This window comes from Echiichthys vipera (assembly GCF_963691815.1).
Source record: "Echiichthys vipera genome assembly, chromosome: 12".
NCBI classification, from domain to species: domain Eukaryota; kingdom Metazoa; phylum Chordata; class Actinopteri; order Perciformes; family Trachinidae; genus Echiichthys; species Echiichthys vipera.
The window spans coordinates 20,671,601-20,699,430 of NC_139837.1; the positions used below are offsets into that span (position 1 = coordinate 20,671,601).

A 27,830-nucleotide genomic window follows, 5' to 3' on the forward strand; every position below is an offset into this window, starting at 1 on the left:
TTGCCCTCAACAGGTACCTACTGCCAGCAGAGGGAAGTGGAGGCCATCACTGAGGGGGTGGAGGAGGACGAGGGCTGCTGTTGCTGCGAGCCGGGCCACCTCCCTCACATCCTGTCCTTTAATGCTGCCTTTGGACAGCGCTGGCTGGCCTGGGAGGTGCTGGTCACCAAATACGTGCTGGAGGGCTACAGCATCACTGATAATAGCGCCGCCTCCATGCTGCAGGTGTTCGATCTACGACGCATCCTGACCACCTACTACGTCAAGGTAAGTGGGATGTAGCTGGACTGTTAAAAGAAGGTGTAACTTTCCTGTTATTTCTATTTAATCTAAATTCATGATCCCTTTCCTGGTCTCAGGGGATCATCTACTATGTGATCGCTTCCCCCAAACTGGAAGAGTGGCTGGCTAATGAGACCATGAAAGACGGCCTGCGGGGATGTGGAGAGAGGAACTACGTGGACCTGGATCCCACCTTCAATCCCAACATCGACGAGGACTATGACCACAGACTCGCAGGCATCTCCAGGGACAGTTTCTGTGGAGTCTACCTGGGCTGGATCCAGTACTGCAACTCTCGAAGGGCCAAGGTAATGCTGGATTCTTGTTGCCCCAGTGACTGTGGGAACAATGTTGAACAGTCATATGATCTCCATCACTACTTTTTGCGCTATGTTCTGGCCAAATGTAAAAAATGCATAAATACACTGCGAAGGATCATACAATTCTTGCTCAAAATGAAAAAAACCTTAAAGTTGTACTCCATAAGAATTGAGATACGTTGTTTCTAGCGGCCTCTTTGGCGCTAAGATGTAATTCTAGGAGAGCCTGTTCTATGTCACAGGCTTGTCGAGTTCACGGTCACTATGTGTGTTTTTATTCATTTATTTTTTCCCCTTTTGTAAACTTTATTGAAACACATTCACCCTCCTAAATCCACACACACACACATTCCTATTACACTTCTGCCCTAACTGCAAGCCTGAATCAGAGGTTGAGGTTCCCGATTTAACTGTTGGTGAGGATCTGGACCACAGACCAACTGCTGTCAGCAGCGTCACTAACATGAGAGCTTATTTACCTCTATCCCAGCAATGTCGCCGCAGACACAGATGTTGCAATACTCAGCAAAAAAGGCAAGTAGAGGCACTTTCATTAGTGGGTCATATGATCGATCAGCACTGTTCTAACTCACCTCTATCACATTTGATAGATAGTAAACTAAAAGACAATTAAATAGATGAAATCTTATGAAGTACAACTTGAAAAGGTCAAAAGTTCTACACAGCAATTTGATTTTGTTTTGATTTTAAGTGCAAGCTCAGAGAGCCAAGTTCATAGTGGGGATAGTTTTACCTTTAGCGGTGAAGTGCGGCCAGTCCTGTGACTCATGTGACATGTAACTTATGTTTACAAATAATTTCTTCCTGCTTAATAACACACAAACAGACTTCCAGGCTACAGAAAAATGTAAAAATTGCTGCAAACAGCACTTTGAATCAACTTGGTATTGGTGTAAGGAACAGTGTGTCTTGTTACTTCCCTAAAAGGCTGCTGTACATGCGTCACTCAATGACATATTCCTGAATCTTTGTGTCTGTTTGTTTGTAGCCGCTGGACAGCGAGAAAGACTCAGCTCTGGTGCTGCTCTGCTTCGGGCTGTGTGTGCTGGGGAGGAGAGCTCTGGGAACAGCCGCCCATCATATGTCCAGGTTATTTATTAATCTTCATTATAATAAGTTAACCTTTTATAATGCTTTAAGGACTGAGAGAGAGTTCACCTATGTAGGCCAGAAATTGTAACAGTGTAAACAGGACAACAAGAAGTTTTCCCTGTAACTTCTGAAAGCATGAAGAAACACACTTTATTAGATAAGGAATGTGAGTAATAATAACATATATACATACATACACTTATGCACATGTGCATACACATACTCTTTTCTTTCTTTCTCTCTGTCTGTGCTCTGGATAAATGTATTTTTAAACCTTATGAGTCATAACAAAACTATATGTCCTTGATCTCTTCTTGCCATCCCAGCAATCTGGAGTCTTTCCTTTATGGACTTCATGCATTATTTAAAGGAGATTTCCGCATCTCTTCAGTGCGAGACGAGTGGATCTTTGCAGACATGGAGCTACTCAGGAAAGTTGTGGTGCCTGGAATCCGAATGTCTCTCAAATTACACCAGGTGAGACGCGACAGGTGTCATGTTGTCACATGAAACCTCATTCTCAGGGTAGAATTAGATCTGTAACATAATGTTGTTCTTTTAGGACCACTTCACATCCCCAGATGAGTACGATGAGCCAGCTGTTCTCTTTGAGGCAATCTCCACCCACCAGCAGAACCTGGTCATCGCTCATGAGGGCGACCCAGCCTGGAGGAGTGCCGTGCTGTCCAACTCCCCGTCGCTCCTCGCCCTGCGCCACGTCCTCGACGAAGGAACCAACGAGTACAAAATAATTATGCTCAATCGGCGATACCTCAGCTTCCGTGTCATCAAGGTGAGAACTGCAAAAGATTCATATTAGCTTTTGATTCGTTGATTGTTGCTGACACAGTGCTTAATAAAAATTTGACCTCCTGTGCTGCAGGTGAATAAAGAATGTGTCCGAGGCCTTTGGGCAGGGCAGCAGCAGGAGTTGGTGTTCCTGAGAAACAGAAACCCAGAGCGCGGGAGCATTCAGAACGCCAAGCAGGCTCTACGAAACATGATCAATTCTTCTTGTGACCAGCCCATCGGATATCCCATCTACGTATCTCCGCTGACCACCTCCTACTGCAACTCTCACCCGCAGCTCGGACACATCCTGGGAGGCCCCATCAGCATCGGGAACATCCGAAACTTTGTTGTCAGCACCTGGCACAGGTTTGTTGCTTTCTGATGGTCAGTAGGTTAAAGTGCGGTGCTCTCAAAAATGTAAACTAAGTGGTAAATGTACTAGAATAATACTATGTGCCACTGTGTGAGCTGTTAATTCTTTTCTTTTTTTTATTTTTCTGTGTTTTTTAAGCTGATTGTATTTTATTAATGGATGGTATTCAAATTGTCTTTGCTAGGTTGAGAAAAGGCTGTGGTGCTGGCTGTAACAGTGGTGGGAATATCGAGGATTCAGATGCAGGGGGGTTGTCCTGTGGCAGTGGGAATGGGACTGGGGGCGACTCTCAGCAGAGCTCAGTGTCGCAGGGCGGGACCTCCGGACCTGCGCCCTCCCACACGTACCAGCCGCACACTCTGGGTGAGATCTACTGAACCTGGCAACCACTAACATTATGAATACTATGGCAAATTAAGCTTTGTGACTTATATCAAACTAAGTAACCAACTCGGTTTCAATGGAGCCAAAGATTTTTGACAGAAACCTTGTAGGTGTAGTTTGATGAAGATTGGATCTAATGAAAGACACTATTGTTTTGCATTATGGGAAAAGTAGGTTCCAGCATTTCCAGGATATCTCGACATCTGCTGCTTCATTTTTTACCATTTTTCTGTCTCTCGTAAGTCCCGAAATTTTATGAGATGGCAACACTCAATCAATCAATGGTCTACGTCTGAATTCTCCACCCTTTCCAGGCACCAGTCAGAGTTCCCAGTCTGTTCAGTCGGGGTTGGTACGCCACTCTCCTGCTCGAGCATCTGTCGCCAGCCAGTCATCATCCTACCGCTACAGCAGCAGCCGTCACTCTTCCCTTCGCACCTCCACCACAGGCCTGGAGCCCTGCCGACGCTCCTCCACCAGCCAATTGTCCCTGCGCACGCTCCCCACCTCCCTGCAGCTCCGGCTGGGTTCCACCTCTGACCCCGCCGGACCCTCCGGCTCCCTCTCCAGCCACAGCATCCCTCCCTGCAAACGTCACACACTGGTGGGCCTCCTGGGCAACGACGGCATGTGCAGCACCGTGACCGATCCGCTCAGCCAGCATCATCACCATCACCACCACCCGCAACAACACAATCCCACCGTCTGCACCGTGCGCAGAGATGACATCTCCTACAGAGTGCAGGTTTGTATTATGTAAAAGTAAGCAGGAAAGAAAAAGAGCACCAGCACCAGTTGGCAAGTGAAATTTAGCAGCGGACTTTTAGTTTCACGCATTAATATACACGTCAGTCACCTCTTTGAGTCAGGCCCCTCTTTTAGTCAGGCCCCTCAGTCCTGCTGTGATGTAAATGTAACTCTTCTGTGACGACGCACAGGTCGCGGACGTCGGTCAGGTGCTGGAGAACATCAACTTATCGAAGCGGAAAGAGCTGCAGTGGCCTGACGAGACAATGAGACTGAGAGCGGGTCGGACCTGCTGGAGGGACTGGAGCCCTTTAGAGGGCATGGAAGGACATGTAAGTCTTTATCAACAACAGCTGTTAACACATCAGTGTAAACCGGCTTACTATTACTTATAATGCATGGATAAATTCATGTTTTTACTCAAGCAAATATGATCTAATGTGTTTTGCCACATCCTTTCTGCTCACAAACTCTCTGACCTCTTGATTTTGCTATGATTGTCTTGTCTGTACGTGGGTCCTACTTTTTTGGCCTGTTAACACCCTCTGTTGGATGTTGGATTGGTTGGATGCTTCCTCTCACAAAGCTGCCTCCTCTGTTGCACTCCGCAGGTGATTCACCGGTGGGTGCCTTGTAGCCGAGACCCAGCCAATCGCTCCCATATCGACAAGACCATCCTGCTGGTACAGGTGGAAGATAAGCTAGTGCCCATTATTGAGACTGGGGTCATTGAGTTGGGTGCAGAGGTTTGAGACAAGCAAGCACACATACAGTATACACACACCCGCACACACACACACACAAAAGACGAAGCCAGACCTCCCTGGCATTCAGCAGGACGCAGGAGCCTGCTGACCAACAGGAAATGGGAGCTCTCCCCCCTCCCCCGTTCCTTATCGCTGAGGGGGAAAGGAAGCCAGGGAAAAGTGCAAGCAGAGGCAGAGCATACATCCAACATCCTTTACTGCATCGACACATCCACGATATCTGCCTTGCTTTGCGTCTCATAAATGCTGCATGACAGTAAACAACCCTTAAGTTAAGTTCATAATTGCTACTGGTAATTAATTTCTATGCATTTCATCGATTTTTGTTGGCAATTCTGACAGAGATGAGTGTAAAGTGCGTGTGGAGATTTTTGTGTGTTTTGTTTGTCTTTTACGTAATTTGCCAAAATAAGCCTGGTATTGAATATCTGCCGTGGTTTCACACATGTGAAAGCTTTTTTTTTGTTGCCAAGACTACAGAGAAAGTGGTGGTGCAGAACAGACTGAAGTCAGCGACTCGACGGTGCTGCGCTCAACAAACTCCTCTGTTTCATTGTTGTCATTCCTTTGGATTAGTTTGAAATTTGCAAGATTACTTTGCTCAAGAAAAAAATAACTTGCACTATAGTTTTTTGTTGTTTTTTTAATTTACAGTGATGCACTACACTCTTTAGATAATACCACATTTTATTTATTACAGACTCTGAATGGCCATGGTTACCGATGCCTTGGGAATGAAAAAAATGCAATCCTCTTTCTGTTTTCAGCCATTTTTATTTTACAATTTTATGTTTGATAAACTTGAAAATAACTTTTTACTGTATATGATTATATATCTATATAAATATTTATATATATATATATTTACACAAATATATATATATATATATAATGTCAATGTATAAAAGATTTTCTTTTCAATATTTATTACTGTGAACATGGTATTTACACTTTGTTACATCTTTTTTTTTCATTTTGGGACAAAGGTTAATGTATTAAGGACCATTGGTTGAAAACAAGATGCCGATTTTTTTGATGGACTGTTTCACTATTTAACTTAATTCTTTTCTATATGGAGAAATAAAAGTTTGATTTATTGCTGACATCTTTAAAGCGGCTCTTCTGATTGTTTATTTTCTGTAATCTAACAGGCTAAATTTAAGAATACACACCAGTACACATTGAGCTCAGACATTAACAGGGGCTTTTAGTAAATATACACAATGTTGCCTGAGAAACAAAGTTTGAAATGAAACCTGTGATCTGCAGATGTGGGATTTTATGGTTTACTTTTTGTGGTTTATAAGATTGTTTATGACGGAGCGAATCATATGACATTTCTTTACTGTGCACACTTAAAATAGGTTACAGAACTGTGTAATGTGCTGGAAAATTGGTGTCATACACTTTGTGTGTGAAGAATCTGTCAGTCTGAGAAATGACATTCATATACAGTACATATTCTTACCTCAATCTGTTTAAAGTTTTCCAGATATTATTACATTTTGCATCTTAAAATGTAATATATCCGCACTCTGGTTACAAATAAATGAAGCAAATGTTGAAATCTCACAAGGTAACTTAAAAACGTTTCTTTACTTCAAATTGATTTTAAGTTATGATAGCCGTAATCAGGAACATAAACATAATACAGTATTTACAGCAGGTCTGTGATTTGAACATTCAGTAGATCTGCCAGATGTTTCTCGGTTTTGTTGGAGTAAGCCGCGTTGCTTAAAGATGTTGCTTGACGGATTCATGGTTTTCCCAAAGACCTTAACTACTTTACTTTATGTTAAACAGCCCCACTGTCACTTTTAAGACATTACAGTTAAACAACTCCATCTTAATTCCAGATCCACTCACTTGATTAATTGCAGTCATGTTGTTGCACAAGAATTATGAAGAAATTTAACTTTCTAAGACAATAATGCAATGTCTGATTTTTTCCACTTTTAATAAGTAAAAAAAGAACTTAAAGACTCAATTACAGACTAAATTACTAAAATGACTTGATGATCTGGAGCTTCAGGGCAATTAATGTGTCGTATGTTAGATGCAGATCATGTATTTAGAATTTTTATACCGCAAAGTATGAAAAATAGAAATACTAAAGTAAAGTACGAATACCTCAAAATTGTGTTCAGATATTTTACTTAAATCTAAGTTCAACAGTCTTGGCATCAAACTACCAAAAGCTATTGCAGAATCAGATGTATTTTATTGCTGGATTTTAATTAGTGGTGTATTATGTGTTCATTACTATTATGGCACAGCTGGTAAAGTTGGACCTAATTGGAACTACTACTACTTTATTTACAACAGGGTAGCTTAACCTATAATGATAATATGTTTGTGTTGAATACACTTATTAGAAGTCACTTTGGATAGTGTAATATTTGTTGAAAAATATATAATTCCTCTATTAAAATGAATGTAGAGCTATATTTTTATTTACCTATTTATCTCACTCCATTTTTTTTATGTCCCATATCTCACTTCTTTCTCATTACATTTGTGTGATACTGTTGGATAAACCTGTCACTTTAACACAATCCTCGTTTTCACATGTGTACATTGTGCTATTTTTTATTCATGTCTGCCTATCTTATCTTACAACTTTGTGCCATTCCTTTTATTGCTTCATTGACCCGATCCCTTCATATACATGCCATTGTACTGTTGACCCTGTGTTAACCTACATATAACTAATAAAACTTGAAACATGTACTTGAAACTAAATCTGCAAAGTAACTCATAACTAGGTATCAAATAAATGCAGTGGAAGTATACAGTAGCATAAAATGTAACTACTTTAGTACCTTAAAACCAAAGTGAATTTACTTGAGCAAATGATTGTTTTCCCAGAAGGATAATTCTGTGGCAACATGGTTCATCTATTTTGCACGATCATCAGTAAACAGACCTGCTCATACATGTTGTGTAGCTCTCTTCAGGCACATGACTGTGTACAGTGAAGTCCCGCCCCCCGAGCCCTCTGATTGGCTACTGCGGGAGAATTCCTATCAACCGTTATTCCCGACGTCACACATAAAAGTCCCACTGACTCCTGCCAACCACCGTTCCTGTAGTTACGGCTGTCTCCTTCCTACCACACAACAGCAAAGAAAAGGTAAATACTTATGTAGCTCTCTGTTTCTAGATACACGTGGATTCATTCAGCGTATTATATTGCACACCGTTTGTCGCGTTCTCTTTAAAAAGTCAGTTTTGTTAGCTTGTTGTGCTACCAGCTAGCTCGCTAACCTAACATTAGCTTCTGTCATGTGACACCCAGGCAGTGTGTTTTTGTCAATCGCTTACCTGGTTGTTGTTGTTTTTGTTGCCACCTCACTATGGCAAGCGATTTTAACATTTAATCCAATCGCACTCCTATCTGTAATTACATTTTAGATATTTTAATTACAATTTCTCCTAGTCAAAATATTCTGATAATTCAGAATGACAATATCAGATTTCCACATTGTCATTCTTACCTGTGCAAACGACGTCACTGTTGCCATTCATGTGTGTTGGGCTTTCAATTCTGGATATCCACAATTACATTTTAGATATCTAGAATGAACATTCTGGATATCTGTAATGTAAATATTTCAAGGAAAAACTCCCATTTCACATATCTACAATCCAAATGTTACTAGTAATCATTTTAATTGCAGATTTCCGAAATGAAAAGGAAAACATTCCAGATATCCATTAAGTCATTTTGACTATCCAAAATACATTCTGACTAGTGAAAATGTCATTATGGATATGTACAAATGCAATTTTCCTAGTAAGAATTACATTACAGATATCCAGAAAGTTCATTCTAATCTAGATGATCTAAAATTTAATTGTGGATATCTAGATTTGTAAAGACCAATACACATGAATGGCAACAGTGACAAAATTTGTACTAGTAAGAATGATGCTGTGGTTATCTGAAATTATCTTTTTGACCGGGAAGAGTTGAGTCTGCAATGCATATCCAGTCTAGCTATTAAATGTCAAAACCGCTTGCCATAAAGGGTAACATTATTCAAACAGTTTAAATATCTCCTTGTTAAACTCTCTATCACATCCTTTATTCAGGACTCCCACAGAAGGCGAGGACATGTTTAAGCCAGTCTTCTTCGTCCTGCTCGGGCTGAGCCTCGGGCTGGTGAATGCATTCCCCTCCCAGGACCCAGACAGTGGGAAAAACTGGGTGGTTATTGTTGCTGGCTCCAATGGCTGGTACAACTACAGACACCAGGTGAGAAGTGAAAAACACAAATGTCCACAATGTTCCCTTATCAGGTGCAACCTACAGCATGACTCATTTGTTACTGATGTAGACCGCCAAGGTTTTGTGATAAGATCAACTTCACCCTCAGGTTAGCGACTTCCCCTTCACAATGCAGGCTTCTAAAATATGCAACAAACCACTTTTAACTCTTTTTTTAATGTAACACTGTAACTTGTCTTTGTCACCATCACCCACCACTCACAACTGTCATGTGCAGTTCTCCATCATAAGTGAGAATAAGTGAAAGGTGTATATATACCGGTTTTAGTTTTTTAGTTTTATTGTATTCTATTTGTATTTTGTCTTGTTTTTATCTTGTTTCCTTTTTATTCACACTCACTCTTCTTTTCCTTTTATGTTTCTGACTCTTGAGCTCGAACAAGTGCATTTCTCCAATTTAGGATCAATAAAATTGATCTTATCCAACACATTACTCTTTCTCTCTCCCAGGCCGATGCTTGCCATGCCTACCAGATTGTCCACAAGAATGGCATCCCAGATGAGCAGATTGTGGTTATGATGTACGATGACTTGGCACAGAATGAAGAGTGAGTTGACATTTTTGTTTCTGTATCTTTGTGAAACAGAGAGATACTTCTTCTTTCCCCTAAAGAGTTCCAAAAAGTTCTCTTAGTTGTTATGTATTCTAATTATGCATCTGACACACTGAAAGAACAGCTGTGACCTGACAACTTGTTTTCCTGTGCAACTTGACCCAAATATTGGAGGTCCTGGTTGAAAACAAAAGTTTGTAGGCCTACATTTTTCATATAAGAAGTGACATTTTAACTGGGAGAATGTGGCTCTAGGAAACTATAATAGGCATTTGTCTCTATTTTTATTACTTGCTAAGAAGAAGAATCATATACAGCTGTTTATGTAAATAGATAATCTCACACACACACGTTGGAATTTCTCATGTCACTGTGTCATGTCGGCCCTGTGTGGTTCATTGTGAGAGCAGCAGCATTAACAGGCTGAGTTAAAGAGTCCCACTGAGAGGAGTCACAAGGAACTAATTTTAGTGTTCCTTCAGGATTGGAGTTAAATTACTGACATGGTGACTGAATGTTAGAGCAGCATTGAAAACAAATCGGTTAGTTTCTATCAGAAAGTTTGTTAGTTATTGACACAGTTGGACAAATTCATTCTCTGTCATTTACTTTTTTAGATTTCACTCTGCTATGGTATATTAAAAACGCAGCCTGTTCTTGAGTTTTAAAAACCTGCTGGAAAGCATGAAAAAGTTCATTGTTTGTCTAAACCAAGTCTTGAGTGGAATTCATAGGCAAGAGGGAAATCGATGTGAGCTTCAAATAACTAGCTGCAACTCACAATAGTTTTTATCTTCGTATCAATCGATTGATTCTTTTTTCAATTACTCAGCCGTGAGAAATACTTAACAGAAGAACCTTTTAAATGTCTTGTTTTGTCCAATCAACAGTCCAAAACCCAAATATGGTCAGTTTAATATGATATAAAACACAGAAAAGCCGCAAGTCTTCATATTTGAGATGCTAGAATGAGTTTTTGTTAAGTAAAATAACTATATATGGGTCTGTGTGTGTACAGAGAAGTTGCAGATAATAGATATTGTTCCAGTGTAGGTTAATAGTATAATAACTTATGATAGCTGAGGGAAATGGCTATTATGTTATTATTAACTGTCTACACACTTAAGAGTTGGCCAAAGTTTCCATGTATCAAAATACCTTGATATAATATAATATAGGTCAGGTTTTAGAGAGTCATGCAACATCTGTTTTATATCCTTATCATACTTTTGTATGGCCAACACCATTATCATGTGACGCATTTGTGGTTAATAATTGACTTATGTACTGTATTTAAAACAATGCAGACAAGAGTGCGGCTTGCATGATTTCCTTATACAGACTGTTGTTTCTTACACATTCAAGCCAGTTACTAAATTTCACCTGATCAGTGAATCATTCTTCTGTTGCTCTGTCATTATACCGAATGTTTTGTCAGCCATTTTCACTTCCTTCTGCACATTTGACTCATAATTGTTTTTCCAGTAACCCCACCCCTGGCATAGTGATCAACAGGCCCAACGGCACAGATGTGTACAAGGGAGTTCCTAAAGACTACACCGGGGAAGTGAGTGCTTCGGTGCAAATATTTGTGTGCCAATCAAAGTGCTTTGACACTAAAGCTACTGGGGTATTTAAAGCAAAGTTTCTGATTTCTGATTGGTCGTTCTCTGGCAGGCCGTGACCCCAGAAAACTTCCTCGCAGTTCTGAAGGGTGACTCCTCAAGACTCAAAGGTGGCTCTGGAAAAGTGTTGAAGAGGCAAGTGATAACATAAAACAAGTGATCTCTTGAAGACATCAGCGCAACATAAAATCTGGCTCATGAAGGTTTTTTTCTAACTTTGGTCTGTTTGTCTTTGTTTTTTCTTTGTTCTGGCAGCGGCCCCAACGATCATGTGTTTGTGTACTTTACTGACCATGGGGCACCTGGTATTCTGGCCTTTCCCAATGATGATGTGAGCACTTTTCTACTTCCTGCTAAACATTTATGTTCACTCGAGCAAACTCACTAGTCTGAGGCTGATGAACTTGTTTTGTCAGATATTTATCTCTCTCAAGATCAGTCATGTGTCTTGTCTCACAAAGGGACATTAACACCTGGCCAGTCTTCTGACATTAAAAAAAAATACTCACTACTACACAATAAAGGATGATGGACGTTAGGGGATAGACAGATCAAAAGCCACATAGTATTTGAAACATTATGGGTACTGTTTTAAATTGTTTTGGTTACATTTTTTTTCTTTGTCAAACATGCACATGGTTCCTTTTTAAAAAAGTAGATGCATGATTTAAAAGCTAAGTAAACAAGACGACAAATATTAAAATCAGGATGTGCAAAGAGCTACAAGTGTAACATGGTTGTTTATGTACTCTGATCTACTGTTAAAAGAAATGTTGTGTCCTCTCTCTTCCTGTGCAGCTCGCTGTTAATGATCTGCAGGACACCATTAAATACATGCACGAAAATAAGAAATACAAAAAGGTATACAGCAACACGCTGTTGTGTTTTTTTCATTCTCAGACCTATAAGTGTACATGCCTGACAGTCAGTGATCAGGTGATGATGTGGCAGTGTTGGAAGTTCAGATCATATAACGTGTCTTTGTCCTTTTTTTCCTCCCTGAAACAAACGCACATTCACAGATGGTGTTCTACATCGAGGCATGTGAGTCCGGGTCAATGATGACCGACCTGCCTACTGACATTGACGGTTAGTTGAACTTTACACCCATCAGAATCACTTTCCAGTAAAACCAAAAGATAATGAAGCCGCGACGATCAATGAAAAAAATTGATCGATTAACGGCTTAAACCCTCAACGAGATGAACTTCTCCCCCGTTCGATGTTGAACTCAAAACAACTAAAAAGCAAAACTCTGTCAAGAATCAATAGTAAATGCTCATGTGATCAACAGTAAAAGATCCTGTGATTTCTTTTAGGAGGCAAAGGGCTTGTTTTTAGCTTTACCTCAGTTTTTTTACATTATTCATCATGTCTGGGTTAGCTGAGGTCAGCGCCGCAGTTTGTGGACTTTAGTTTCTGACTCTTTGCGTCAGGTCAAACACCCCGCTCAGCATTGTGGCTTGTGGTGATTTGTGTCACTCTGTCATGTGCTTGGCCTCATGTGATGAACATAAGAGAACATGAATCAAGGTTCTGGTTTTACTGTGTTCAATCAAATTTTACACCCCCTTTTTGTAACACACTTTCATCTTTGGTCATGAGAGATCTCAAGTCCAAATGTAAAACTGCAGTTAATTTTCTGGAACATGTCACTGTCAAGCAGACATGTGAGTCTTGTTAAGGATTACCTGCTGGAACATTCTAATTATTTTACCAAATTATTACACAGCATAACATGAGAATACATCTGTCTTTCAGTGTACGCCACCACAGCTGCCAATTCGCATGAGTCCTCTTACGCCTGCTACTATGACGAGAAGAGGGACACATACCTGGGAGACTGGTACAGCGTTAACTGGATGGAGGACTCTGATGCGGTGGGTTAATGTTTCCCCTGTTGTCTTTATTTGTCATACAAAGTTTTCAATCTTGTTAGCAGATGGTAATTGGAATAAGAAATGACAGCTTCACAATAGAAGTTACCCGGTGTAGTTGTATGCTAGCAGTAGATGAAAATATTGGGTTTGCATTCGCAGTAACTTACACAGCTATAGTACCATTTTCGGAGTGTAAGTAAGTAGTAAGAGGTGAGGCTCAAATCAATGAAATAAAATTACAATCATACTGCTGAATTACATAAATTCTTCATTTCCTGTGAATCCCTTGTGCACGTAAAGGCAATATGAATCCTGCAATGCCATACATTTAATCAAAAACATGGTTTTACTTCATGAAAATCTTCAGGATTTTAACTCCTCACTATGCGTAAGATGTAATGCATTGTTTTGTTTAAAACTGGTTAGAGACGAGGGAGTTTAGATTGATTTCTAGTCTGCAGGTCATTTCAAGACCAAGGGCCGTGATAAAAATTAAACCCAGCTATGTATTGGATCTATCCTCTAGCTTAGTGCATCATGTGCATTGATGAGTCCTGTAGTCCTGTGTTTGAAATATGCCTCAAAGCAGCATGATCAAGTGGGTCAAGTAAAGCCAAAGTAGTGGGTAAGCAAATCTGTAAATTTAAATGTAGCTAAGACAGGAATAGTCCTGTAACCAGGCGTTTCATAAGGATGGAGCGAAATATAACATAGATCTATATAAGAAACCCAGTGTAAACTTTAGTTAGAGTTACAATGTGATGCTTGAAATAAAAGTAAGATAGGAGGATAGAAGGTAGATATTTATATGTATCAGCAAACACATTACCTTCAGGGTTTTAATAGAGAGGGAATGAACCTTAGTATTACTGGGTGTGAATAGCAAAGCCTTAGTTCTGTCTGCATTTAAAGTAGTTCCAAGTCAGTGAGATCATGCATATTAAACTCTAAAATATCAACTCTGACTATAGGAAGTGCATTAAAGGTTTATTTGTAGTTCAAAACACCTGGTGTCAAAAGGAAGCGGTTATTAACAGCAGCAATAGTGGTTTGGTACTTTGCATAGGCAGTGGCCGCAGCTGTGGCCCGACAGTGTAAGCATCCCAAAACATAAACTTAATCAACAGAGAATGAAACAAACTACAGACCATGTTGTGATGAGATCAAACCAGATGCGACACCGTATATCAAGTAGGGGTCTCCAGGACCACATTTTGCCATGATAAGACACACACACACACACACACACACACACACACACACACACACACACACACACACACACACACACACACACACACACACACACACACACACACACACACAGAGAGACACAGAGACACTCAGACTCACAAGGTGGAAACAATACATACGCATCGCCGTTGTGGCTGGTAATAATAAGCAGTAACCACTCTCCACTCCACAATTTTCACTTTACACACATTTTATTGCTAATTTTATGAAACAGTCCTGTTTTTGATGTTTGTTCTGACTCACATTTTGCTTCCAGGAGGACCTGAGAAAGGAAACTTTGGCGAAGCAGTTCAAGATCGTGAAGAGCCACACAAACACCAGCCACGTCCAACAGTTCGGAAACAAGGTGAGTGAGAGAAATGTTGAAATGAGTGCTGCGAAAAAGGGAAAATGTAGAGTTGGCTATTCCTGCCCTTATTTTGATACTTATCATGTGTTTTTTACTCTCTATACAGACTTTGAGCCACATGAAGGTTATGGCATTTCAGGGTAACCCCAAGGCCCAACCTGCTCTTCCAATGACCCTGAAGCCAGTTAGAAATCCAGATCTGACCCCGAGCCCTGACGTTCCTCTGGCCATCCTCAAGAGGAAGATGATGTCCTCCAATGATATCAGAGTTGCAAGAGGACTGTTGATGGAGATCAACGCCCACCTCAAGGTAAAGACTGACAAAGCCCTGTGGGGTTTCACAGTATGTTGCATCTTTCATACCATGCAAATCTGATTTATCAGGACGATTTAACTGCTCAAATTAAGTATTTACCATAGTAGTTCTCAGATTTTTATCAGAGTCTGAATGTGTGTGCGTGTTTGTGTGTGTGTCCAGGTCAGGGACATGCTGGCTGAGACTATGCGCCGAGTGGTTGAGAGGGTGACCGGCAACAAGGTCCAGGCTGAGGAGGTTCTCAACAACAGAGCCGAGCTCTCCCAGCACCAGTGCTACATGTCTGCAGTCAACCACTACAAAAACAACTGCTTCAACTGGCACAAAACTGAGGTAGAGCTGCACAGGAGAATCTTTTCAGCACATTAACTGAAACCAAGCCGGGACACATCGCATCCAAATCTAGAAAGTGCTGGTGGTTAAGAGGAGACAGCCGCAGGCAAATTCATCATTTAGTCAATTTTGAGATGATCCTTCCTTAAAGTCTTCTTTGGTAGAATGAAAACTCCAAAATACAAATTTAGGTGTTTATTTTACTTCACTTTGTCTGTCTCTGTCTGTAGATTTTCCTAAATTTACCAAAAGTTAGCGTTAGATAATTCCTCATTTGGATATTTCTGGATAATTTCATTTTGTCTTAATGTCAGCTGGGGAAGTTTCATGGTGATACTTATTAGTGAATGAGTAGTTAACATGTAGTGTCTCCCCTTAACAGTTGATTGGTCACAGTTTTGTCAGGATTCATCTGTAGCAGATGGTCAAAACTTACTCACATGTCAAGACTGTGGTTTCCCTTAAAAAACGCTAACATCAGATCTGTTTCACATGCATCTGTAGGTATTAGACCTATATTTATTCACCTTTTTACGTCCAGCTTACTCTAATCCAGAGAGTCAGACGCTAAGCAGGAAGTGCAGAATAATCTTGTATGTCTTGACTTTATGAAACACATTAGGGCCGATGCTAGGACATTGTATTTATCTTATTCTTTTTGTAATCACTTGTTTCAAGCTCAACCTCAGATGAAGACATAACAAATATAACTGTGGCAGTGGTCGAGAAGGAGACCTGAATCAATGAGAAAATATTAATACAGCTGGGAACAGTCTATCATCAGAGCAGCGCCGCACTGTGGCACAAATGGAGGGAATAGTTTGAAAAGAAGAGGCTTACAAACGTCTTCAGTGAAACGAAGAAGATGATGATGTCTGGGGGTCAAGTGGATCTGACAATAACAGAGACTTTGACAGATTGTTTTGTGTTTTTTACAGCCATTAATTTGAATTTTGTTATTTTTATCTTAGTTGATTTTGATTTAACTTTAATAACTCCAAATGCATTATAATTCTCAACGGGTGTTTCTCCCATGTGGACAGAGGCAGACTGTCTTTTCATAACTCGTGATGAAATCTGTTTGTTTGTTTTTTGTATTTTAATATGAGTAATCCAAGTTCTTAAAGTAGATGCACATAAAAAGAAATGGCATGCATCATGGTTGACCCACCTCCATGGAAAAGGTATCAGAAGTCATTAACAGAGCAACCCAAGTAGAGAATGTGTTTAAGTTTCACATGAGTGTAAAACGGAAACAAGACGCCTGATGAGGAACTGAAGAGTAACTCTGCAGTCCCGTATAGGAAGTTGTTCTTTTTTTATATTATCCGTTAGCTCTGAGCTAAAACTTCTGGTGAATGAGAAACACTTGATCATAAATTCATTTGAATGTTGTCATGGGTACTTTCATGCAGCTGCGTTTGTTTATTCATGAAAACGTTTCCTTTCCCTTTTTCTCTGAACGTGTTTGACATTTCGAGTGCCGCAAATACGACAAGGGGGAATTAAAAAATGGTCATTAACATTTAAGTATCCCAGACTGTGGGAACTTTTCTTTGACACATGATGTCCTCTTGTGTTTCAGTATGAATACGCTCTGAGACATCTGTACGCTCTGGTGAACCTGTGTGAGAGAGGATACTCTGCTGACAGGTACGCTCCACCTCCCACTTCATAAACCACTGTTTTTAATCTGCCTGTTTCTCTTGTCTTTGTGGTTTTATGTTTCTTATTCAACAGTAGGAGGTGAGAAGTTATCTAATTGTGGTTTAATCGATGTAAAACTACATAAAACGTTCATTTGAGGCAAAGGAACATTTAATTATTTGTCCTTAAAGGGTATAATATTCAACAATTCCTCATTAAAACAACCAGACCTATGTTATATGTTTTGTTGAGTTGTGTACTTACATGTTCCCAAATGTTTCCAACGATGTTTAAACCAGGGTTATCTGTCAATTATTCAAGGTAACAGTCCTCATCATATCCCCTTTTTAAGTTGACATATTTATCCAATTTTAATCCACATTTTTATGGTTCACTTTTTAGGTTTTGGTAGTTTTTTAAGTATATATATTTTAACGTCTGGATCTTAAATTATCAGAGAAACAAGCTGATCAACAACAAACGTCCTCAGTGAAACGAACTGAGATGTCTGGAGGTCAAGTGGATGTGACAATAACAGAGACTTTGACAGATTGTTTTGTGTTTTTTACAGCCATTAATTTGTATTTTGTTATTTATTTTTTATCTTAGTTGATTTTGATTTAACTCCAATAACTCCAAATGCAGTTGAAACAAGAGAAACAAGCTGATCAAGCGTTAGTGTTGGCTCAGCCATTTGTCCACTGAACGGCATCTGAGAAACACAGATTTTTAACACAAAACTTCTTTTATTCAGTGTGTTTACATCACTTGGTCAGTTGGTTTTGGTAAAGAGGAGACCTCTGCTCCCAGTAAAACACTCCTGAACAATGAACACTACAGGAATCGTAAGCGGGAGAAGCTGACTGCAATGAGGGTTAAGACGACAACTCGCGACAACCTCGCTGAACTCCGTCTGCTGCTGTTGTTTTGATTGAGAGACACCCGGTGGCAGATGTGTTGACTATTGAATATGTGATACTGACACCAGTTGTGTTTTGTTGTTTCTCTGCAGCATCCTGTCCAGCATGGACTCTGTGTGTCGTTTCAGCCAGTAAAAAGGTTTCTGCAGATCCATTAAAAGTCTCCCATCAAACTGCGTCTTCTTCCGTGTTGGAAGGCCGGAGAAGACGGAGCTTCTCTTTGCACTGCTTAGGAATCAATCTGACGTTATTCTTTTATCAACACACTAACACTTTTTTTTTAATATGTTTTTGATTCCACGGAGAACTTTTAAACTTGTTTTATGATGAGTTGCACTATCACTGTGAAGTCTATGGATGATATTTTACTGTTTCTGATTATGTTTTAGCACAGAGGATAGACAATTATAACATGGAATTTGTGTGCGTTTGTTTTGCTCTTAGTTTTATTTGCGTTATGGATGGCGTGGCATGAATGTTTGATTGAAATGTAACGCTGAACAGTGAATGTTTGCTGAACCTCAAGAGACTTTGTTGTAACACAGGGATCTTGAAATAAATTTGAAAGACCAAAACTGCTCAAAAACAATGACTCATGTTCGCAATGCTTTACCTCCTGACGTCTGCGTTTTTAATATTCCTTGATATCAGACTTATCACTTATCACACCCCAGATTGGGGTAATATTCACACATTAACAGGTTTCACACATTAACAGGCTTCAGAGGAGGATTTGTATGATGTCCAAATAATTCTACTAAAGCCTATTTCCCTGTGATTAAATCCCTTTTTAAGCATGCGCTCCTCTGCCTGACAGACAGTTAGACCCACACACATCCTCCTTTAGCATGGACCACTGTCAGCGTTACGGAGATTTTCCCTGTGAGTTTCTTTAAACACCTGATACATGTTCCCGGATATTTCTGCAAGAAGGAGTTTGAAGCGTATTTAGGGTCTTATCCAGCCAGGAAACATGCTATGCCTGCATCAAAATATCCTCCTCTTCCTCCCCTTTAAACAGTATGATGCCTTGATTATTACTAAGCTCATCACACTTGAGATCATACTTAGAGAACAAATCATAAATACTTGATTTATTCTGAAATACTGTTATTTTTATGGTTCAGAATTGTAGGGAATATCCGCTGTAGCTATACCACATTTTTTAAATAACCAAGGCACTTCAACCAAAGCCTTTATTTTGTGAAAAAACAGTGAGCAGAATTAGAGAACAGTAAATATTGTGTCAGAAGAGAAGATTTCAACAATGTTTTCTTCTTTAGGATTCAAAACTGAACAGGGAGTGTAGAGGCCACAGCTTTGAATGACTTCAGCACATCTGCACCCATAGGACATCACTAGTTTCTCACACTGCTCTGGTTTGATCTGGGTCCATTCTGACTCACTCTCTAACACAGTTCACTAACTGTAGTGGGTTTCTTACACATGACTTTGATGCCAAGGATTTTCCAGAGATTCTCTATGGGTTTAGATCTGGACTCTGACACTTCCTGCTCCCAATTTAACTGACTTCTTTAGACACTTTGAAGTCATTCAAAGCTGTGGCCTCTAATCTTCCTATTGATTTTTTAATCCTTTAGCTCAAAGAAAACCTTGTTTAATATCTTCTCTTCTGACACAATGGTTACTGTTCTCTAATTGTTTTTTAAAAAAAATTACAAAATAAAGGTTTTTTATTGAAGTGCCTTGGTTATTAAAAAAGCATGCCAGTACAGCAGTGGTAAAACCACCGTGGATATTATATCAAATTCTGAACAATAAAAAATAACAGTATTTCAGAATAAAACGTGAATTTATTGTTGGCACATTAACACTCCTGTGATTGCCTGGTATCAGTGTTGAGACATTTTAATGTGTCATGAATAAGTGATGCTAATGCAAAAAGTTAATTGACTTATTCTAATGATAACATCAATAACCACTAAAATAAATAGAATGTGCCTAAGAAGTTAATAAGAAAACTAACATTTATTAATGTTCGTTATCCTGTGAAGTATCTCAACATCTTGATGCAATATCACATTTTTACAGACAATAAATCCCAATGACTTTGTTTATCCCCTCCCTGATTTGTCCTCTAGCGCCACAGTGAGGTTCACATCACATGGATCGCCACATGTGATACATGTTTTCTTGTTCCTTTCAGGATTAATTCTAATAACATTGGTGGTTCCTTAATTTATCATCTAGCACCATCTTTATTGCCTTTCTTATGTTATTTTTTTTATTGTTATTATGATTATTATTATTATTATTATTATTATTATTAGCAGTAGTAGTATCATGTTATATTATTTAAATGTTATATTATTTAAGACAACAAAATTACATTCCCAGTTGTACTTTGTGATTAGTATGCATCTGCTCAGATGTGGCTGGTGTAAGCTACTGTTCAGCATCATACACACATCAATCCTGCATTGAACAAATCAAATTATGTAAAAATCCTCGTTAAATTATGAAATTGTGACATCTAGTGGCATCATTTTGACTTACACTTTTTTAAGTATCATTAAACTGTTTGATATTGATGATTTGTTTGTTTTTTCTTTAATTGTTCTGAATATTATTTATTTGTTTGAGGATATGCACATCCAATTACATGGCATCCTCCTTAACTCAATAATGTGTTCTTTTTAAATGAATGTTTGAGCTTACTTAAAATCACTGTCACATACTGGGTTCGGGATTTTTAACTAAAAAAGGGAGCAGGAATAAGTTCAATACTGTCGATTGCACTTTTTGTTAAAAAAACAACAAATTATTATTCTAAGCAGATTTTTGTTTAATGTCTGGAGGGTATCTTTAATTGCTTATGTAGGTTTATTATTATGTTTTTTAATAATGAAATGTGATTATTAATTGTTGTTAGATATTAGCATGAATTTGGTTCCTTAATGTAATTGTGATATTTTCAACAGCATTTGTGCTCAACGGCTTACCAACTGTTACGGTTGAGATGGTGAACCGAGCAGGATGGTCCTCCGCTACGCAGCTAGCTGCCCTTTAGCTTGACTGAGGGGAATTTCTGGACTTTCAAATGACCGCTCGCTAGTTGTTGTTTCTTCTTTTCAACTGTATGTATCAGCTTTATGTGTTTATTAGAGTGGATAACATGGCATTATAAATTGAAATCTAGTTATAAACAATACATACGCTTCGAATTTTAAGCAGGCAGGTAACCCTGCTACCCCAATTCCGCGCAGACCGTTCTGGTAGGGAGGGGTCGCTCGTTTAGTACCTGCCCTCTGCTTCCCACCCACCTCCCAAAACAGGAAGATGACCTGCCGAAACTCGCCTCGGTAGTATGAAAAAACGACACACCGTAGAAAAGCTTCACTAGCGAACAGAGCATCCGTCGAATAACACCGACAGGAGGACAGGAAACGGCTGCTTGGAGTGAACTCGAGCGTAGCTGCAACCGTTGACGAGTGAAACGGGTGTTTAGCTCACCGCGTTAGCTTGTTTGCTAACTTTTAACGTTAACCCGGATTGAGAAGCTTCCACAGCTGGTTCGATTGCGCAACACGGTCAGAAAATCCGCTCATTTCTAAAACACCTTTCTAACTTTCACCATGGGATCCAGAGCGTCAACGTTACTCCGAGAAGAGGAGATTGAAGAAATTAAGAAGGAGACTGGCTGTAAGTTGGGCTCAGACTTATGCCTGTGTGAAGACTGTTCAGACATTAGCTGCATATCTTCTTTTTTAAACGGCTCTTCAAAAGTACAAAATGTTAAAAACATTCAAATGGTCAAAATGCAAGAATCAATGTGATTCACAAACAGAAACAAGTGCAGGACGTTAGTGCAATAATACAAAACACAACATTATCATGAACACACCCACACACACAGTGATCTACCTGATTTGCTCTAAAATTGTAAATTTGCATACATTAATTGGTTTGGAGAGTTTTTTTATTAAGTAGTTGTGAATTTTGATATTTCAACTAACTTTTTAAAGAGTTATAAGAGGGCACTTAATTTAGCTATTTCTTTTTTTATAAATTACAATTGCTGAAATACTGTTCGTTCTTAGATACAGTTGGATGTTTGAATATTAGCAACAGGTCAATTTCTCTAAAATGTAATATTTTTGCTCAACTGTTTTTCGTCATCTATCAGAAAATCAGCCCAGAAGAAAGACACATGCAAGCATTAGAAAAATAAATTACATACATACATTTGTCATTAATATGGCAAATATATCTGTGTTGCCTTTCACTGCAGTTAGTCAGTTCCTTAAAGCCTAACACTTCTTTAGTACCGTACGTAAATCATGTACTTAAAGGAAGTTGTGGTAATGGTATCTATTGCATGAGTCTCTTGGCTGTATGACTGGGTAATAGTGCACACACAAACTCTGAAGATGACTTCTGGTAGTGTAATGGGGGCCAGTATTTAGGTGAAGAGTTCTTCTGCCTGAAGCGCTGTTATCTCCTGGTCATCTGGTAGTAAAGTCTTCTCCTCTGTGGTATCCACCCTCCAGTCTCCCACAGTCAGATCACCCGCCTCTACAGCCGCTTCACCAGTCTGGATAAAGGAGAAAATGGCACCCTCAGGTAAGCAATAACACAACCACTATAGTGAGAAAAACACTTTAAACACCAGACAGACGTTAGGGCTGATTGGTTCCCATTCATGACGAGGAGATAACTAACTAACTGATTGAATTTAAGCCTTTAAATGTTATGGAGCTGTTAAGAATTAAATTTCACACTTACAGCTTTGGAAATGGTCATAAATGGAGGTGCCTGCAGGTTGTGCTTGACTTATATTGTATTTGTCTGTGGTTTTTTCTTTGCGGTCATAAATAGGTTCAGAATTCAGATGTTCCTACAACAGAATTGCATACAAATACTATAAACAAAACAAAAAACGATATTTAAATGACATTTAAAATAGTGTTTAATGGATTTACTTAACATGGAGCTGCAGAAAAATGTTCCTTAAAACAATTTCTATTCACTAAATGTTCTATTTGAATAACAATTCAACAGGGCAATGAATCTGTACTGTCAGTAAATGAAGACTGTCAGCCAGTGTAGCAAGGCATCACTCAATCTCAGATGGGTTTAACTGTGATAATGAAATCTTTTAAGCTTATTATCTGAGTGCACTCAGATATTGAGTGTGACAGTGCGGCATTTCTATGGTTTCTGTTTAACTTCTTCTTGCAAACAATAGGTGAAGAAGTAGGTAATCATTAAAGCTGCTAAAACATTTGTATCACACTTAGTTTGACCATGCGGGTTCATATGCACATCAGACACTGAAGGGTAAAATAAAAATACAAAGACATTGTGTTTACACATAACAGTCACAACACACAGTGAGGTACATTCTCGTTTTCCCCAAGGTGACTTTCTTATTCATAAGTTGCCACAACAGGGAGATTTTACATGTATCTCTTCCGGTCCTACTGATGGATTGAGGACATTTTTCAATGGCTGACAAAAAAATATTATTATTATTATTTATTTGCCACCTTGTCTATTCATCTTCCCCTGTTTTCATATTTTCAGTCAAATCAAGTGTGCTTTTAAAGAATATTTTCTGCTTTGTACTTTGTATTTAAAGTGGATCACAGTTTAAGATCTGTGGTCAATTGTAAGGTTTTAACTGAATGACATCTCTTCATCAAATATGTTGCGTTGGAATTGATCGATCACATCCCTTCATGTCTGCAGTCGAGAAGATTTCCAGAGGATCCCAGAGTTGGCCATCAATCCACTGGGAGACAGAATCATCAACGCGTTCTTTCCTGAGGGGTGAGTCGTCGCTGTTATTGGTCTGCTGATTTTAAAGATCTTGTTTTTCGCAGGAGTGTGCGTTAGAGGTTTGAGTCACAAACCACCACAAATCTGAACGAGGCCACCCGGCTTTTCACTTGTGGCTGCTCCGCTGCAGAGAAGCTCAAGTCTTTTTCTGCCAATTCTGTGCTTGACCACCGTAGGTTCTTTCTGTATGTTATGCAGTTGTTTTGCTGTTTTATCAGTCTGAAATTCAAAAACCAGATGTTTCCAAATGTATCATTAAAATCCCAAAAAGTCCAAATGTGTAGGCGTTTTAATTTTAGATGCAGCTTGTAAATGATTTAGAGATGTGTTCTTGTTTTTCTGGTTTTGGGTTGTTTGCTTCAGAATGACTTGAGAATGGAGGGGAAGAGTGTTTGACTCTGCAAAATGGTGTTCAGTTACGACTAGTTTGAGTTCTCATTGTGTTGCCCACACAGCTAGTGTTTATGTCGAGTATAAAGGTAATCTGAGCCGTGTTTTAATATTATTCTCTGTCTTGTGGTTTTTAGGGAGGACCAGGTAAACTTCAGGGGCTTCATGCGGACCTTAGCTCACTTCAGACCCATCGAGGACAATGAGAAGAGCAAGAACGCCCATGTGAGCGAGCCACTCAACAGCAGGACAAACAAGCTGCTCTGTGAGTGTTGAGCTCGGCGACACAGGCGTGACCGGGTGGAGCCGGTGACCGGTATCATGACCATTCACAGGATTTCATAAAGTGAGCTTAGTGTTTCTTTTAATGACGTGTGGTTTCTTTTATTTTTCCAGTTGCTTTCCGTCTATATGACCTGGACAGAGATGACAAAATCTCTCGGGATGAGCTGCTGCAGGTGAGTGGATCGGTGTGTCATGTAAATAAGACGCTGAGTCACAGCACCGTTTGGGGAATCAACTGGTTCATGCAATAATTGTATCAAATGTTGAATAATGGTCCAATAGGAATCCATTGTTATTACCTCTGGAAATGTTTGCTTTTCAGTCTGTTTAACAAAAGAACAAATGCTGTTGTGCAATATCCATTTCAAAATGCTCTTCAGAGAGAGAGAGGGATTTCCTCATCGATGAGAAGACTTTGCTCTTGTGCTGATAATGATGTGATATCTCACCTTAACTACAGGTTGATTTTCCCCAGACAGTCTAATATCCTGTATTTTGTCTTCCTCAGTGTTATTTGTTGTCCCTCTGGGAAGCCATCTCCGTTTTGAGGACATTGTGTGACCTGTAATTGCCTTAAGCTCGGGGTTAAATGACTCAGACAGATCTCTTGTTTTGCGCAAAACATTTGTGTCGCCTGCTTCACGTGATGCACGAGCCTCTTAACACACTAAACGTGCAACTCAAAGTTGTTTATTTGGACATTTTCAGTAAATGTGTTCATAATCATGTAATTCATACATTCAAGTGGCTGCTGTACCCATGCAATTTAAACATAATAACTACAAATTATCTTTTGTAGTGCTTAAATACACGCAGCACCACCACCATTGTTCAGGAAGACGTAATGGCTATTATTTAATCGTTGACTGGTATTAATTAACCACAAAGGGGCTTTTTGTTCATTCTTCACAGGTCTTGCGGATGATGGTCGGTGTAAACATTTCAGATGAACAGCTTGGCAGCATTGCTGATAGGACCATACAGGAGGCTGACACCAACGGAGATAACTCCATTTCCTTCAATGAATTCATCAAGGCAAGTTTTGTGGTCAGAGGGCCTCTGTCCCCTTCCACATTCAACTCTCTTGTGTATTTATTTATGCTGTTTATGCTTTTAAAGAAAAGCTTTTATTGCATGTACCACGACACCACCACATGCAGTACATTTTTAGCAGTGGAGGAGTCCAGGAGTGGCCGCAGAAAAGAAAAAAAATATTCCACGGACACATTTTACGCAGTACAGGATAGAACTTTTATCCTTTTTTAGTTACTATGAGAACACAAGATACACAGACTATTTTAGATCTAAGCCCTGCTTTTAAGTATTTTGAGCATGTTTTCTTAATTTGTGTGAACAACAGCTAAAAAGTTAAAATGTTTCAAATGGATTTAAATATTGAAACTTATTCAACATCCACGTACTGTTTTTGTTTCCAAAGTGCGTGCATGTTCTCCATGTTTGAGTTAATACTAACAGCCGGTGTCGAGTTTACCTGGCTCTGTCTGTTACACATTACAAAACCACAACATAGAAATATCTTCAGCATCTAAACGTGTTCTGTTTTCATTGTTTCCTCAGGTCTTGGAGAAGGTGGATGTGGAACAGAAAATGAGCATCCGGTTTCTACACTAAATAGCTGTCTTTAGTTTTATTATTGTGAGTAGAACAACCTCATTCAGATTCTCAGCAGGCTGCTGTGGCCCAAACTACGAGTACACGCTGTCAAACTAAGCATTAGGTAGATAATGTCCTAGATCCTGAGTTTCTGCCTCTGCACTGCTCTGTAAACAAAGGGAAAAGTTGCGTGCCTTGGGTTGTTTTTATGCAATATCACTATGTATTTCCTTTTCCCACTAATGGAACATTATTTATTAGAAAACTTTTAGAGGGTCACAGTGAGTACCACTGCTGTTCAAAAATGATTTTATAGCACGGTACGATACCGATCTCACGGTGAGTCTGTTTATTCTAAGCTTACTCATGCTGTTCAATGGGTAGTTAGCACATGTTGTGTCTTTGTCTGTAATACGTATGCAACTGTGTGATTGCACCTCAAAACAGACAGTGTTTTAATGCTAATAGGATCTTAGGACTCATTGTCTTTGACATGTTGCAGAGCAAGTCGGACCAGCTCAAGTTTGCTCCTCGAAGCAAAGCAGGGCCTGCGCCACAGAGTTTTGTGTTTTACTCACTGAAGTGCCATGGCTTTGGTTCCCCTTTTGTAAGTTATATTCTCAGCAGTTAATTGGAACCTATGGCCATGTTATATTTTTTTCCATATGAGTTAACCTAGATACTGCCAATAGATTGTAATTACTTGGTTCAATTGTCGGACTTCAACGTAAGTAAGTTTGAGTCTCTTTCCAAACCACCTGGGAGACACTGTCGATTCAACCTGCGTATAATGTGATACTTAAAGAACCGCTTCTTCATTTACAGCTAAACACTGTGGCAGTAAAAATGAAGATTGGGCACGTAATGCGGCTCTCTTTGGCCAGTGTGTGCGTCCTCCTTAGCATTTTCTCTAATACATTTGTGAATGAAATCACTGGGATAGCTGCCAACGTGGCCTGCTTTCAAAAAGTTCCCCCCTGATTTAATCTTAATAACAGTGTCATGCCCTGTGGTGGAAATTTGGCAGTGGACCAGTTAGTTTGTAGACTTATAACAGGTGAACCCATAATAACATGCTATGCTTCTATTTATCTGGTCAGTCTCCCTGTGGCTGAGAAAAGTGTTTGTTGATGTAAGCATTGCTTCAGCATTTGCCTGACATTTGATTTCCTCATTGACTACTTTAAGATGCTAAATAGAATCAAATGTTTAAAAAATGTATTTCCTGTACAGGCTAGTGTGCATGAACTGTGCAAATGTCTGACCCTTTCATCTTTAATGTGAGTTTGTTAAATCATTACAAGAACACCTTCCAGTCGCTGAGTGCAGGAACTACATCTTAACCATTTTATTAATCATTGTGTGATTATCAATCAGATCTTATTCACGTTATGTGACGTTGGTCTAGGTATTATTCAAGTGATTCATGAATTTGATTTGAATAAATTAAGTGCCATGCTTGCTTTGTGTTATTCATTGGTGGAGTAGCTGTTTTTTGACCTTGTGTATCTGCTTTAATTTTAGTCTTATTATGTTAGGCCCAGGTCAGAGAAGAATAAACTAATTTTCTTTTGCATGTGAGAAATGAAGACACACAAACATTCACATTGCCAAATGTAACATACCAACACTACAGTATTTAGAACTAGGGCCACAAATGTATACTTTCCCGTGACATTTTATGCTTTTTATAAGCCTTTAATAGGCTGCTGTTACCATCGTATATTGCAAACTCTCAGTTAAAATAAAAAAAAAAACATGCAATATTATGGAATACGATAGGTGGGGCTAA

At 39.3% G+C, this 27,830-nt stretch overlaps 3 protein-coding genes across 3 annotated transcripts in view; all 3 read left to right on the forward strand.

The window, feature by feature from the left end:
• The window catches only part of pcnx1 (pecanex 1), a 34,440-nt gene extending 29,534 nt beyond the window's left edge, over window positions 1–4,906 (forward strand). The window contains exons 27-36 of the mRNA XM_083924660.1: window positions 14–267; window positions 360–590; window positions 1,612–1,712; window positions 2,042–2,192; window positions 2,278–2,508; window positions 2,599–2,873; window positions 3,065–3,243; window positions 3,579–4,009; window positions 4,203–4,343; window positions 4,623–4,906. Coding sequence (XP_083780786.1) covers window positions 14–267; window positions 360–590; window positions 1,612–1,712; window positions 2,042–2,192; window positions 2,278–2,508; window positions 2,599–2,873; window positions 3,065–3,243; window positions 3,579–4,009; window positions 4,203–4,343; window positions 4,623–4,763 — 2,135 coding nt within the window. The 3' untranslated portion in view covers window positions 4,764–4,906. The remainder of the gene's footprint in view (window positions 1–13; window positions 268–359; window positions 591–1,611; window positions 1,713–2,041; window positions 2,193–2,277; window positions 2,509–2,598; window positions 2,874–3,064; window positions 3,244–3,578; window positions 4,010–4,202; window positions 4,344–4,622) is intronic.
• A 2,912-nt stretch (window positions 4,907–7,818) lies between these two features.
• Window positions 7,819–18,527, forward strand: lgmn (legumain). The gene is made up of 14 exons (XM_083924661.1): window positions 7,819–7,911; window positions 8,874–9,036; window positions 9,520–9,617; window positions 11,109–11,190; window positions 11,301–11,383; window positions 11,504–11,579; window positions 12,047–12,109; window positions 12,271–12,337; window positions 13,010–13,128; window positions 14,639–14,728; window positions 14,838–15,041; window positions 15,210–15,380; window positions 16,966–17,033; window positions 18,040–18,527. Exons 2-14 carry the CDS (start codon window positions 8,896–8,898, stop codon window positions 18,080–18,082), a joined length of 1,305 nt encoding a protein of 434 aa, XP_083780787.1. The 5' UTR covers window positions 7,819–7,911; window positions 8,874–8,895; the 3' UTR covers window positions 18,083–18,527.
• A 2,703-nt stretch (window positions 18,528–21,230) lies between these two features.
• On the forward strand, window positions 21,231–27,493 carry chp1 (calcineurin-like EF-hand protein 1). The gene is made up of 7 exons (XM_083924965.1): window positions 21,231–21,610; window positions 22,459–22,531; window positions 23,660–23,740; window positions 24,277–24,404; window positions 24,536–24,597; window positions 25,337–25,459; window positions 26,003–27,493. The coding sequence occupies exons 1-7, from the start codon at window positions 21,544–21,546 to the stop codon at window positions 26,054–26,056; spliced, it is 588 nt and encodes a 195-aa protein (XP_083781091.1). The 5' UTR covers window positions 21,231–21,543; the 3' UTR covers window positions 26,057–27,493.
• Window positions 27,494–27,830: the final 337 nt, after the last annotated feature.